This window comes from Apodemus sylvaticus, chromosome 4 (genome assembly GCF_947179515.1).
Source record: "Apodemus sylvaticus chromosome 4, mApoSyl1.1, whole genome shotgun sequence".
NCBI lineage: Eukaryota > Metazoa > Chordata > Mammalia > Rodentia > Muridae > Apodemus > Apodemus sylvaticus.
This window is the reverse complement of record NC_067475.1, coordinates 130,153,352-130,166,943: the sequence shown is the minus strand read 5'-3', so window position 1 is coordinate 130,166,943 and position 13,592 is coordinate 130,153,352. Positions and strand designations below refer to the sequence as shown.

Genomic DNA, 13,592 nt, shown 5'->3' with positions numbered 1-13,592 from the left:
AAACAGAGCACTGTGAAGCAGGGGGTTGGTTTTTGTTACACTTGTGACAGGTTTTAAGTCTCTATTCGAGATGTTAAACTGGAGTCAGTCATGTGTTCTATGGATGAAGCTCTCAGGTCAGTTCATCTACAATCAAAAGCCAAAACAAAACTAAAGCAGAATGCCAGAGTTCTGGCTGATAATGAATTAGCACTTGGGGGGTTATTATAGCACATGTAGGCTTTCATATAAGTTTAATAAACAAAGATTTGCTCACAGGGCATAATCAATGAGCCAATCCCATGGAATGAAATAAATCAAGTAATATCTGGATCTAGTCCGAGTAGATACTAACATATTTAAATCTAAATTTGATTATCTAGCCAGAGCAGTGATTCTAATGAGTCACCCTGCTGTCTGTGTAATAACTGCTGCTCTCTGGTTTCCTGGGTAGACGGTCTGCTTCCACGTCCCAACAATCCGTGGGCTTTCTGTGCAGCTCTGTGCAGGCATTTTGGGAAATGTAAAATCCACATGACATCTCAGGTCAAGCAGGAAAGGTGGCGCTTTCCTCTTTTCAGGGTCAGAGGAAGTGACTGATTAGACATGAGGACTGAACAGATCCTGGATAGGTTACAGTTGGCCTTCCATAAGGAAGAGGGGGTGGGACCCTCCGGAATGAAGAAGGGATGGGACCTCCATACAGAAGAGGAGGTGGACATTTTCCAGCATCTACTTCACTGTGATGAAATAAAAGTAGTTCTCAGTAAGATTAGCATATTTTCCTCAGTGATTTTCAGTAGTATGTATCCAGTCTGCTTGCCAGTGACTGAGGTGCCATTTAGCACAGTGTCATCATCGAAGTGTCAACGTGATGGCCTGTTGTGGACCATGCTCACTGGAATATCCCTGTGCTGTTGAATTTGGCAGCCTCTGCCATGGTGAAGCCCCACATGCTCTCACAGATGGAACCCATTCTAGACAAGTCATACTTATCTCACGCTTTGTTAATGTTTGAGTCGTGATTATGAGCATGGCGTCAATAGATTATCACAGCATGTTTAGTAGCACCAAGAAGATACTTGATAGTCAGGGGGATGCAAAGGAGCTAGGAAAACAACAGGATGGGGCTGGTTCTAGCTACCTCTGTAGGGCGAACAGCTTCAATCCATATGTTCCTCATGTTCCAGCAACAGGCCATCTTTGCAAACATCTAAAAACAGGGTTGCTTTAAAAGACAAGTTCCCCAAAGAAAGATTCTGTTGGCCATGAGTGGGTTGTAAATATGAACAAGACAGATTTATACTTTCCAAATCTCTGAATCTAGGAGTTACTATTTTGAGTGTTGCTAATGGTTTGGGGAACTGGAGAGTCTCAGTGACTGAGAGTCTCTACTCTGACAATCTAAAGTACTTCGAAATACACAGTGTTTTGAGCAATGAGGTGTGGCCACAAGTGGAAAATCCTACACTTGCCCCTAGGAAGCTGTCATGATATGGGCAAACAGAAAATATGGCGTAAAATGACCTTCAGCTGTATGTAGAAGGTACATATGAGACAAAAGTGAATGTGATAGTTAGATTTGAGTTTCTTACCTCAAATATGTCAATATAGTCTTTCTTACAAATATTCCCAAATCTAGCAGCAGCAGACATCCAGGAAATCCCTGACCCCCAGGCTTCTAGAACGAGCATTGCTCAGTCTATGCCAGCTTCAGCAGCCTGTGGATATATGGAGAAAATTCTGACCTATAACCTTCTACTATTGAAAGAGATTTTAGAAAAAAAAAACCAGTTCATTGAAAGTTGCACCTTTTGGGCTGTGGAGACAGCTCAGAGGTAGAGGCATATACTGCTACTTCAGAAGGGCCTGAGTTCAGCTCCCAGAAGCCATGCTGAATAGCTCATAACTGCCTGTGACTCCATCCCTAGCTCTGTAGATATAATACCTATGTGAGTGCACACACACACTCAAACACACACACTCACACATGCACACATACATACAAACACATACCTATACAAAAGCACACAAATACACACACTTAACATTAACACACACACATATACACACATACACACGCACATAATTACAGAAAACCTTAAGAAATGTACTTTTGCATAATCTTGATGGAATCCTTCAATATCCATACAGGCAATACATATGAATTCTTAACTTTTATTTTTGATACAATGCTTTTCATAATTTCTATAAATCCATGTGTGTAATAATGCACATGGGATCAAACTAAAGTACCAGTCCCACAAAGATTAAATGAGATGTTATATCCTATTTACCGCTCAGCCACATGCTTTTGCACTGACATGGTGTGGGCTGCTATTTCATAGTTTGTGTTCTTCCTGTCTCTCCATCTATTTCACTGTTAGTGCTTAAAAGGGATTCACCATTTAGGAAGAAAACATCTATCTGTTTTTTAAAAGCAATCAATTATACTTGTATCTATACTATGACATCATTGGAAACATATACCCCAAGCTTTCTACTGAATGAGTAATTGAACTTGATGTAGTACAAAGACAGAACTATCCGAACATCTTCCCACAAGCCACAGATTGAATTCTTAAAAATGGAAAAACTATGGATAAAATCTTTCCCCTTGCTTCTTTTCTTTTCCCTTTCTTTCTTTCTTTCTTTCTTTCTTTCTTTCTTTCTTTCTTTCTTTCTTTCTTTCTTTCTTTCTTTCTTTCTTTCTTCCTTCCTTCCTTCCTTCCTTCCTTCCTTCCTTCCTTCCTTCCTTCCTTCCTTTCTTTCTTTCTTTCTTTCTTTCTTTCTTTCTTTCTTTCTTTCTTTCTTTCTTTCTTTCTTCCTTCCTTCCATCCTTCCTTCCTTCCTTTCTTTTTTCTCTCTTTCTCTTTCTCTTTTTTCTCTTTCTTCTCTCTCTTTCTTCTCTCTCTCTCTTTCTTTCTTTCTTTCTCTTCCATCCTTCCTTCCTCCCTTTCTTTTTTCTCTCTTTCTCTTTCTCTTTTTTCTTTCTTTCTTTTCTCTCTCTCTCTCTTTCTTTCTTTCTTTCTCTTCCTTCCTTCCTTCCTTCCTTCCTTCCTTCCTTCCTTCCTTCCTTCCTTCCTTCCTTCCTTTTCTTCCTTCTTTTTCTTTCATCTTATTTTTCTTTCTTTTCTTTATTCTTCATTTCTTCTCTCTCTTTTTCCTTAACAAAATAGCTTTCAGAATAACTCTTTATATGTTAACTTCCTCAAAAATAACTTTCACGCTGCTTTGAATTAGGACATGCTTCTCACAGCAGGTTTCTGCTTTAACACAAGGGCAGAGGCCAGTGGCTTCAGGCACATCCCTGAGCCTACTCAGCATTCCAGACTCTGCACTTGGCTCTAGAAAATTCAATGGGCCTGTGGCCTAGCATTGTTTTTCTTAGATAAAACACTTTGCATTTCAGTGCTTTGGCTCACACTGCCTGCAAAATGAACTGAACATGATGCTCCTTCAGATTCCTGAAATATTAATAGGTCTTGCAAATGAATGGAACTCTGAAGTTTCAGTGTGCTAAGCATCTTATAGTCTTACAAAGAACACAAAATGTCTTTCCCACATTTTGAGAATTGCTCTGCAAAGGCTGATAGGAGGCTAAGACTTTAAACAGGCTACAAGTTCTTCCTCCACTCTGATGCCTTCTACATTTTTATAGCTATAGTAAATGAAGTAGCACAATACCGCACATTGTTTTATGATAAGTGTGTGTGCACATGTGTTTGCATGTGTCTTTCAGGTGAGTATGGATATGTGTGCTTGTATGTGTGTGTGTGTGTGTGTGTGTGTGTGTGTGTGTGAACAACCTTCACAGAAGCTAGGTGTGAGGTTGTGAAGGTCCCAAGCTTAGTATCAACCCAGAACTACAGTTCATGTTAGCTGCAAGCCATACAGAGCAGTGTTACTATGAAACCTGTGCGTAACCAACAAACACAGTGAGTGATATTTGAAAAATATATCCAAGCTATAAATACATTGTCACACATACCCAAATTATCCTCTTCTGGAATCTGGACTGTGTTGCCTGTGGTATGCTCAGTCATGCCAACATTTATCATCTAGCTTTCGGAGTCTATGAGTGCTGGGCCTGTTAGCCACAACATCACAGAAGAAAATAGGACAGAACACTCTTCCTTGAAGGGAAAGGCTGAAATGTGATTATAGACATGCATGCTAATCGAAGCACTGATATCCCCTCCCCTATTGGAAACTGACAGTTGACATTGTGGGTCAGAGAAATTTGTCTCCTCACTCTGAGGAATTCCTTGAGCTGTCTTCTCACACTGGGGCCGTCATTTCTTTCAGCACAGAAAGGACTATGCTTGGCTCAGTGGCCTGGTTCCTATGTCAATGGTTTCTGTACTGTCTGGATGAAGATGTGGGATGATTTGTTTTGAAATAGTATATAAAACAGAGATCAAACATGAAAGCTTAGCAAAGACACATGAAGGCATAATTAATACTATAATTTTAAAGACCTTCTTTAGTATAATCCTGGTCATTTTTAAAAGATGAAACCATAGTTATCATTAGATTCCTTAATGAAGTGCGTGTATGTTGAATACTTTCTTGCATTCCATGTTGATTTAAGAGACAAACCAAGAACCAACTCTGGAGGTGAGGACTGCGCTAGCAGCTACCTGTGCAATAATTCTTCCGGGGATTTGAGGAGATGTCTCAGTGGGTAAAGCACTAGTCTGCGAAGTTTTTAAAGTTCTAGTGTGGGGACCCAAGTTCAAATCCCTAGAAGTCATGTAAATTAGGACACTACAGCACATCTCTAATCCCAGATTCCCTACCCCAAGATGGCAGGTGGAGACAGGATGCTCTCTGGGTGAGCTATCAGGCCTGTAGAATGCAGTGGTGAACAAGAGACCTTGTCTCAAACAAGGTGCCAAGTATCGATCAACACCCGAAGTTTTCAGTCACATGAGGGCATTCATGGAAGTGCATATGTCTTTCAAAGTTTCCTATATAGGCCCATGATTTTGAGATGGGGGACTGAGGCTAAAAGAATAAAAGTATTCAGGTTCAGTCAGGAGGAAAGCAGAATCTAATTTGTTTGTAAACCCACCACATTTGAAAATTTGCTTCGATGCTGGGTTGGGTTGCCTCTAAGAAGGACAGTTCCAGCTGCCACGGAACTCTGCTCAGAGGGCAGATGAAGAAAGCCGTTGCTAGTGGAGAGACAAGCTGCAGGTCTCTATGGGCCTCTCTTGCCTTCGCCCAGATGGCAACATTGGGTTGGGTCATTTGCTGGTGAGCAAATCTTGTCCATTAAGATGAAAAGAGGCTCACAGCAATTATTAAGTATTCATTTTATATATTTTCTTCGTTTATTCATTGTTCATCCACCTATTTATCTAATTTGCCTGTATTTCCCCAATATATTTGGTCAGCGAGTGACATTGTCTCCATCTAAGGCTCTCTTCCTCTTTCCTGTGTCCCTTGAGGAGATTCATACCCTCTGACTGGCTATCTCCTTCTCATTCCTCATCTTATTTCCTGGATATCATAGGGTCTTGGCAGTAGAGCTATGAACAACAGAGTCTCACAGAATACTGGTTTGTGAGAAATATGCCCCTGCTGGCTGGCTGGGCTGTCCTTCTCAACTCGAGCTGTGATCTTCTCCCAGGAAGCATTTGTTACACTGGTAGATGCCTGCCATTGTTTCAGAGCCTCTTCCTCTCTTACCCAACTCAGAATAGAGACACAGGGTGAAGCTGTTATTTAAACTTCATATATCTTTTCTTCTGAAAACTTTACTTAGGTAAGGAAACGAACGCTAGCTAAGACCTCTCAAACAAAGCAGTTAATACTTGTGATCCATGGGTCTAAAAGGAAGGTTGGTCTATGTTTGTTACTGTAAATGGGGGTCAAGATGGACAAGTGTGTAGTTTTTGTGTCCCCCTTCCCCAAATTAGAGAGTTGATGTTACATGAGGAAATTTCAAGTATTTCTTAAACTAATGTATGAATGACTTCATTTTCCAGACATTAGCTGCTACTGTGCAAACATTTTAGGCAAAACAAAACAAACAAACAAAAAAAAAACCCATGGTGTCAGATGGCATCATGGTTGGAAGATAACTTCTAGTCTTAGGAGACCTTCACTAGGGGTTGCAGTAACAACTCTCAGGGAATCATTTTCAGTCTGAATTCCATTGTGATCATTTAATAACATTTACCATCAACAAATCAGATGCAATTTGCTTGGTCTTAAGTGTTCCTATGAATATTTTATATACCCTTCTTTCAAGAAAGATTGCTTTTGAGATACATTTTTATTCCTTTAGGGAAGGACAGATCCAAGGACGCCTGGTCTGCATTTCCAATTGAGGCCTTACGTATTGTTTTATTTTCTTTTTCTTTATAGGTCGAAATAACACTTCAAGATATCAATGACAACCCCCCAGTGTTTCCAACAGACACCCTGGATCTCACTGTGGAAGAGAACATTGGTGATGGCTCGAGGATTATGCAGCTGACTGCCATGGATGCCGATGAGGTAGTTTCTGTCTTTAATCACAGTGACTCAGAATTCCAGGTGCACGGGAGATCTAGTGTCAGTGACCAAGGCTACAAATTCTCTGTTCTTTCTCTGAGAGCATCTATTAGCATGTTTGAACTGTGATATAAGAGTGGGATATACTTAATCTGTAAACTACATGTCTCACAAACATGGAGACCCAAGTTTAAGTGTCTTCACCCTCATGAAAAATCCAAAGCAGTGCTAGCTCGTAACCTCACTCCTGGAGAAGCTGAGATAGGTGGATGGATGTCTGGGGCCAGATGTCCAGACCATCTAGCCTATTTAATGAGCCTTGGGTCTCAGTGAGAAACCTTGTCTCAAAAATCAAGATCTCGTGCAAGATGGGCTCATCAGTCCAGAGCCCCGGCTGCTCTGGTAGAGGGCCTGAATTTGGTTCCCAGCTCCCACCTTGGGCTGCTCACTATTGCCTGAAACTTCAGCTCCAGTGGGTCCAACATACTCTTTGACCTGCATGGACACTCATGAAACAAAAATTAATAAAAGTTAGTTTTAAAGTTGGGTAATCCCTGTGAAACATCTAAGTTGACCCCTGACCTACACCTGCACTCACACAACTATATAAGCCCATACATACCCCCAGCACTAGTAAGATAAAAGAACGTGACCAGATACAGCCAGTAAGAGGCTGGTTTCTCCCCAGTAATTCAGGTGTCTGTCCTTTGCAGTTTAGATCTCATGGCCAAATATATTTTTTTAAAGGCATCTAACATGTGTCTTTATTCTTATATTTTCTCATTTGTTTTCTTTTTCATCGCAGGCAAGTATCTATTTTTTTTATTTTATTTGTGATTGGGAACAAACAAATAATTTAAAAATAACAATATTTATTGTGACCTTAAAATCATTATATTTTTAATAGTCATATACTTTTCTGTAAATTAGTACTTTGTAATATTTAGTTCAGGCTGTCATGCAGAAAACTAGTGAGTTTTCAATTTATTGGAATGAACAAATTTCACACCTATTGGGAAATGTGCAATTTGGACAAAATATAGATCATCGTCCTCTGTATTTTATTGTGAGTGAGGATTTAAAATAGCCATTCTACAAATTGCATGGAAGGTTACATAATTAATTTACATTTCTCCACATAAAATCTGTTTGCTTGTTTTCTCCTTAGTGAAAGGTTTAATTAATGCTTTTAGTGAGTGGTCTAATGAATTGAGAGGAAACCCTTCTCAAACACCAGGAAACCCTCCTATCTTCCCTCAGCCAAACCCACACAGAACTGACTTTCTCCCCTTAACTCCAGGAACTTCTGAACATCTGATTTTTTTTAAACTACGGTTAAATGGTTCATAGATTCACTTACTTAACACTGAATAATTATGTATTGGCTTTCTCTCCTCAACTCCAGTGATGTCTGAACATCTGACTTTTTAAACTATGATTAAATGGTTCCTAGATTCACTTATCAAACACTGAAATAGTGGGTAGAACAAGGCTGGTGGGGTGATGCTCACCTTTAATCTAGGGGCAGAGGCAGGTGGATCTCTGTGAGTTGGAAGTCAGTTAGCTCTACCCAGTGAATGCCAGGCATCGGAACTAGATAATTGGACCCTGTTCCAAAAATACTAAATTAAAAATTTAAAGAAATAATAAATAAATAACAGACTAGTCCTAACAGCCAATTTAGTCTAGTCAGTTAATTTTAGTAAAAGAGAATTGAATAGAATGTAAATTTTTAGATAATTATATTTCTCTTCTAGAAAACCTTTGGTGTTTTGCATTTGTGTCTGCTATCTCATTTTGTTTAAAGAAATATTAATATTGATTCCCAGATCAGTGATTACTAACAGCTGTGAGACTGAACACCTGTCCTGTGCATCATATGTAACATTTGATGAAGCTTAGCAGCTATCTCACTTTATTGAAGCTGAACAACATATTTAGCTGTCTCCATTTATGAAATCTTATGAACTCCAATTTCAATATAACAGCGTCATGAATATCATACAGTTGATGTAGGATAATCAGCACTGAGTGGCTGTAATTGCATTTTAGGAAGAGAGAAATAAAGCTCATGTGTCTGAAATGTTTTTTTTCTAATCACTTTAGAAGAGCAGGGCAATAGCTATGCTAATTTTAATAAATATTTTATGGGTATGGATGTTGACTCTGTGGGATTATATGATTAATATGGGATTTCTCAGCTCAAATTATAGTGGATTGCAAATAAATTGTATATGGAAATTTGATTGTTTTAATCAGCTACAACTCTCCTAAGAACTGTCCTCTCGGGACTGTTAGATCCATTGTTAACTGTTACCTAGAGATGCTTCCCTCTCAAGGGGGAAGCTGTGTGTGTGCATGGTCTGCTTCTCTTTGTGGCTTTACCATGCCCGAGAATGTGCGCACCTTGCCAAGGCTCATGCCCAACCACCTTCATGCTGGTCTGAGATACACTTGTGGTCACAAGGACATTTGAGGAGACGTGGGAGGTTCCTTATCTTTCTAGGTATTTACACCGGAATTGGTTTTCAAGCTCCTTGTTTTTTTGTTTCATTTTTGTTGAGAGTTGGTTTCTAGATTTAATACTTAAGTAAGGAATGTAGGCATGATCACATAGACATCTAATTTAACAAAGACATAAAGATGTGGAGTGTGTGAGCATCCTATTCAGGGTAAGGCCGGGTGGAGGTGCAAGGGGTACAGCAGAAATGGGGGGGGGGCTCCTGTCAGCAGGTCCAGATGGGAGAGGGAAAGCTAAGGGAGAAGACTGGAGTGCCTGCAGACTCAGGGGCTGTGTGTGTGTGTGTATATGTGAGTGTGTCAGAAAAGCAGGGTTGTGTGTGTGTGAGTGTGTGTGTGTGTGTGTGTGTGTGTGTGAGTGTGTGAGTGTGTGTGTTAGAAAAGCAGGGTTTTGTGTATGTGTGTGTGTGTGTGTGTGTGTGTGTGAGTTTGTTAGAAAAGCAGGGTGTGTCAAAGAGTTTAAATTAGTAAATCCACCAGAACTCTGAAGCCTGCTTTAGGACTGTTCTTTATTTTGTTAAATGATGAAGCCCAATGGGATTCTAGCCTATATAATGGGAGGTTCCCACGGTACAGAGTTTCAACTCTTGTGAGGAACTGGTATTTCTTGACCCTGTATCAAGCAGAGCAGGCACAAAGCACCCTATGAGATTCACAGATTTGTCTTTTCCCCCTGAGTTGTTTGTGATGGGTTCATGTTAATTATTTTTTGATAACCCCTTGGTCTCCTGGCTTTGCTTGCTCAGCTCTGCACCTCTTAGTTGGCGTGGAAACAGCTCATTTGAATGTTTCCTGTTCTCTGAGGTCCTCGCTGTGTTTTTCTGTCTTCCCCTGCTTTGTCAGAACAGGGTTGAGATGCAAGGTGGCCCTTTTACTCTGCGGTGACACAGGACATTGCTGTGCTACTGACGGTGGAGAAATGAGTGGCTTCAAAGTGCTGAGCATACAGACATGACTGGGAAACTCTATCCACTTATTGTTTTATAGTCTCTAGAGTCTTTTTCTTTAATTAATGTAACTCAGAAATATTCATGTGTTAGGGAAACTGCAGGGCACTGAGAAAAGGGCTCAGTGTTAGAAGGCCCAATTCTCCAGTCATAGAGTCTGCATGCTAAGGACAGCCCAGAACATTCAAAGGTTCAGTTGTTGAAAACAAAACCTTAGGTTGGAAAACTCAGTTGCATGCTATTGCTATTTACTCTGAATGCCTATAGGGCTCTGCCTTTGGGAGCTCAGTGATCAGGCTTTAATGGCCTGTCCTCTTTTGAAAGGATTGGGGTGTTAAACAAACGGACTTTGCAAAATCCCCATTTCAGCCAGGCATCTTGACCAGACGTTCCAGCTGTTTATGAGAAAATAGCACCAGCTGATTCTGAAGGGGAACAGAGTGTTGTGTGGGCTCCATTGATCTTCACTTGCTTTCAGAACGACTACCCCTTGAAGGATATTGCTTATTATCGAGAATTGTTTTGTAGAAGGGGCTTTTTTCTGAGGGTGGAATCATTTGTATAATGGTTTCAAGATGTTCCCGTATCTTCAAATTCTCTTAGCTTCCTAGTCTGTATCATTTTGATAGTCCAGAATAGAGTGTAGCCAGTGGCTCAGGTGCCATTAGAGTTCTTTGTGAAATAGAATACTCTAGAATGTGGAAAGTTCAGCAGTGGAAAAAAATGCTTTTTGGATGTTTTTTGTTCAGTCATAAGATTGCAGTGAATATATTAAATACAGGTGGATACAGAGGGAGAATGTGTCAAACTCAGATCATCTTGTATTAAGTTCTGGGAAGTTTTGAGGCACCCTCTTTATTAAATTTTAAGACTGGCCTTGGGAATATGAAAAGCTCATGGAGGACATAACGTTAGGATGGGGGTGTTCTTGCCTTAGGTTGTTGGAGCTGATCTCCCCACATGCAGACAAACAGAAACACAGACAATAAAAATCATGAAATATCTCACGGAAAGGACGTACAGGTGCTTCAGGTCTGTAACCCAGTCAGTTGGCTTTTTATTCACATACTTGCCTGCTAATGTTGGTGAGAGTTCTTTGAATATTTTAACCAGTCCATTTCTGGATAGTGACAATGAGAAAAGGCCACTTGTTTCCAGGAGCTGTGCTTCAATCAAAACACGTTTGTCAATTCACGCACTCCAGCAAACCTTGCACCTCGCAGTCCAGGGCAGTGATTGGGCAGAGACGTTTGATGCCATAGAGATAACTCTTCTGTTTAGGCTGAACCTAGTTGGGACTACTACATCACCAAGTCCTTCCCTTACACAACGAGGAAACAGATCAACTAGCATTTTCCCACATCATTTATTCCTGAAGGACCACTCTAAGTTTTAAAATGCGCATTAACCAATTTCGTCTTCTGAACAGCCTTGTTTGGGAGGTCATCTCCTAAACTTGGCTGTGGTGAACAGTGCCAGGAAACCGTCAATCTCTTTTTTTAATGCTGGTTTCCATTCCTTTGCCTACTCGGGGAGTAGAATTGAAGAATGGATTTCCAGGCTTTTCATGTGTTTGCCTTTTGGGATTCTTCCTATCGTTTTCTTTGTTCCTCTCCAGAGCAGGCAGGGTTCTGAGTTCCTCTAAGTTCTTGACCTTGGTTGCTTCCTGTGGATCATAATTGCTCCTGTGGATCCTGTTAGGTGAGGGGCACTTTCCTGTAGTGTTTCTTGAACCTCCATGGTAGTTGGTGGCACTGTATCTTTTCTGACACATCTGCTGCCTTTCCTAGCCTATTTGAAGAGATGGCTACATGGGTCCTTAGTCAGTTTTTGTTAGATCAGTAAAGCTTTTTTGTTCTCTGGGTATTTTGGGAATTAACCTATCACGTGTATAGTTTGCCCTCATAACTGATGGTCCCTTCACAGCCTAGAAGTCTTTCCATTTGATGTCACTTCACTTACCACTCTGTGGTGGTCCTGTCACCTGCATTTGTGTGTGTGTGTGTGTGTGTGTGTGTGTGTGTGTCAAGAACATGAATTGATCAGCAAGACCAACACTATCAGGAAGAGAAACATCTGAGTCTCGATGGAGACTTAGAATTTCCAGTTTCATGTTTAAGCGTTCACCTACATTTGAGCGGCATGTGAGATGGCTGCTCCTTTCTTGGACATGTGGATCATCAGTTTTCTGAACACCTTTGTCTGGAGTGTTTATTCTTTACAGTTGTATAGGGATCAGTAGACTGTTTCCATGGGTTCGGTTCTGAGTTTCCTACTCCACTCTGTTATGGATACGCGTAGGAATATAGCTTTATTACTGTAGCTTTGAAGTGTGGTTTGAAATCAGGAGTAGTGAGGCCTCCATCATTCCTCTTTTTTGACATTGTTCTCCCTCGTTTAGATACTTTGTGTTTCTACATGACTTTTAAAATAGTGTTCTTTTCTGATTATTTACTGATTTTGACTTTTGTGTGTGAGTGTGAACATGTGTGAGTTTATGTGTATCACAAGAGCTTGTAGAAGCGAGAGGAGGGCCTCAGATTACACAGAACTGGAGTTAAGAGGCATTTGTAAGTCTCCATATGGGTGCTGGCAATGGAACCTGGGTCCTCTGCAAGAAAAGCACATGCTCTTAACTGCAGAGGCATCTCTCAAGTCCTCTCTGTTATTTTCTATTTCTATAAATGGTTGTGAGTATTTAGAAAGAGACCCTGTAGATTGCTGCAGGTGGTGTGGGCCTGATAGCCCAACTAGATGGTATGGCCATCTAGTGCACATGAGCTCAGATGAATTTTCTATTTCATCCATGATTTTTAATTCCCAGGGCATAAATCCTTCCCTCCTTTGTAGAGTTTATATATTCTGACCTCTTGAAATTGTACACTGTTACATGCAGTTAAAGTTCCACAGCCTCCGTTTGTCAAATTCACTCTCACTGAAAACAAGAAGAAGCAATGTTCTGGACTCCAGCAGTTCACCTACCCCATCTTCTCCTTCAGGGTGCAAATGCTCTGGTCACGTATGCTCTCATTAGTGGAGCTGATGACAGCTTCCGAATTGACCCTGAATCTGGAGACCTGATAGCCACAAAGAGGCTGGACAGAGAGCACAGGTCCAAGTACTCATTGCTGGTCCGTGCAGATGATGGCCTCCAGTCCTCAGACATGAGGATAAACATCACCATCAGTGACGTCAATGACCACACACCCAGATTCTCCAGGCCTGTGTACTCTTTCGACATCCCAGAAGACACAACCCCTGGTAGGTAACATATCCTGAGATGTGCTTTGCATGGATAACCTTTAATCGTAACGATGGGCTCTTCTGGTTGTTTTAAGCGACAAGCAGTATTTACCACAGGTTTACCTCCAGTCATAAAATTATATACATTGCATTTTGTGATCTTTTACATGACATCTTTTATGTGATTCCCAAGAAAATTACTAATATGTGAGAGCAGATGAGGAGAGGTAAGTATGTGGTTCATAACTGCAGGCATGTCAGTTTTTGAAGTCCCTGTGCCACAAGTTATCAGCTTTCAAGGCAGCCAGCTCTGTTCTCCTTTTCTGATTGAAAAATGTGTGAAATATGGGCTACATATGCAGCTGTAGCCATGTGTATCCCTTGGTTGGTGACTTA

The 13,592-nt window shown here is 40.7% G+C and overlaps 1 protein-coding gene across 1 annotated transcript in view; it reads left to right on the top strand.

Moving 5' to 3' along the window:
* Fat4 (FAT atypical cadherin 4) overlaps positions 1–13,592 on the top strand; it is a 131,173-nt gene that overhangs the window by 51,618 nt on the left and 65,963 nt on the right. The window contains exons 3-4 of the mRNA XM_052180593.1: positions 6,358–6,489; positions 12,953–13,214. Of these exons, the coding sequence (XP_052036553.1) occupies positions 6,358–6,489; positions 12,953–13,214 (394 nt within the window). The remainder of the gene's footprint in view (positions 1–6,357; positions 6,490–12,952; positions 13,215–13,592) is intronic.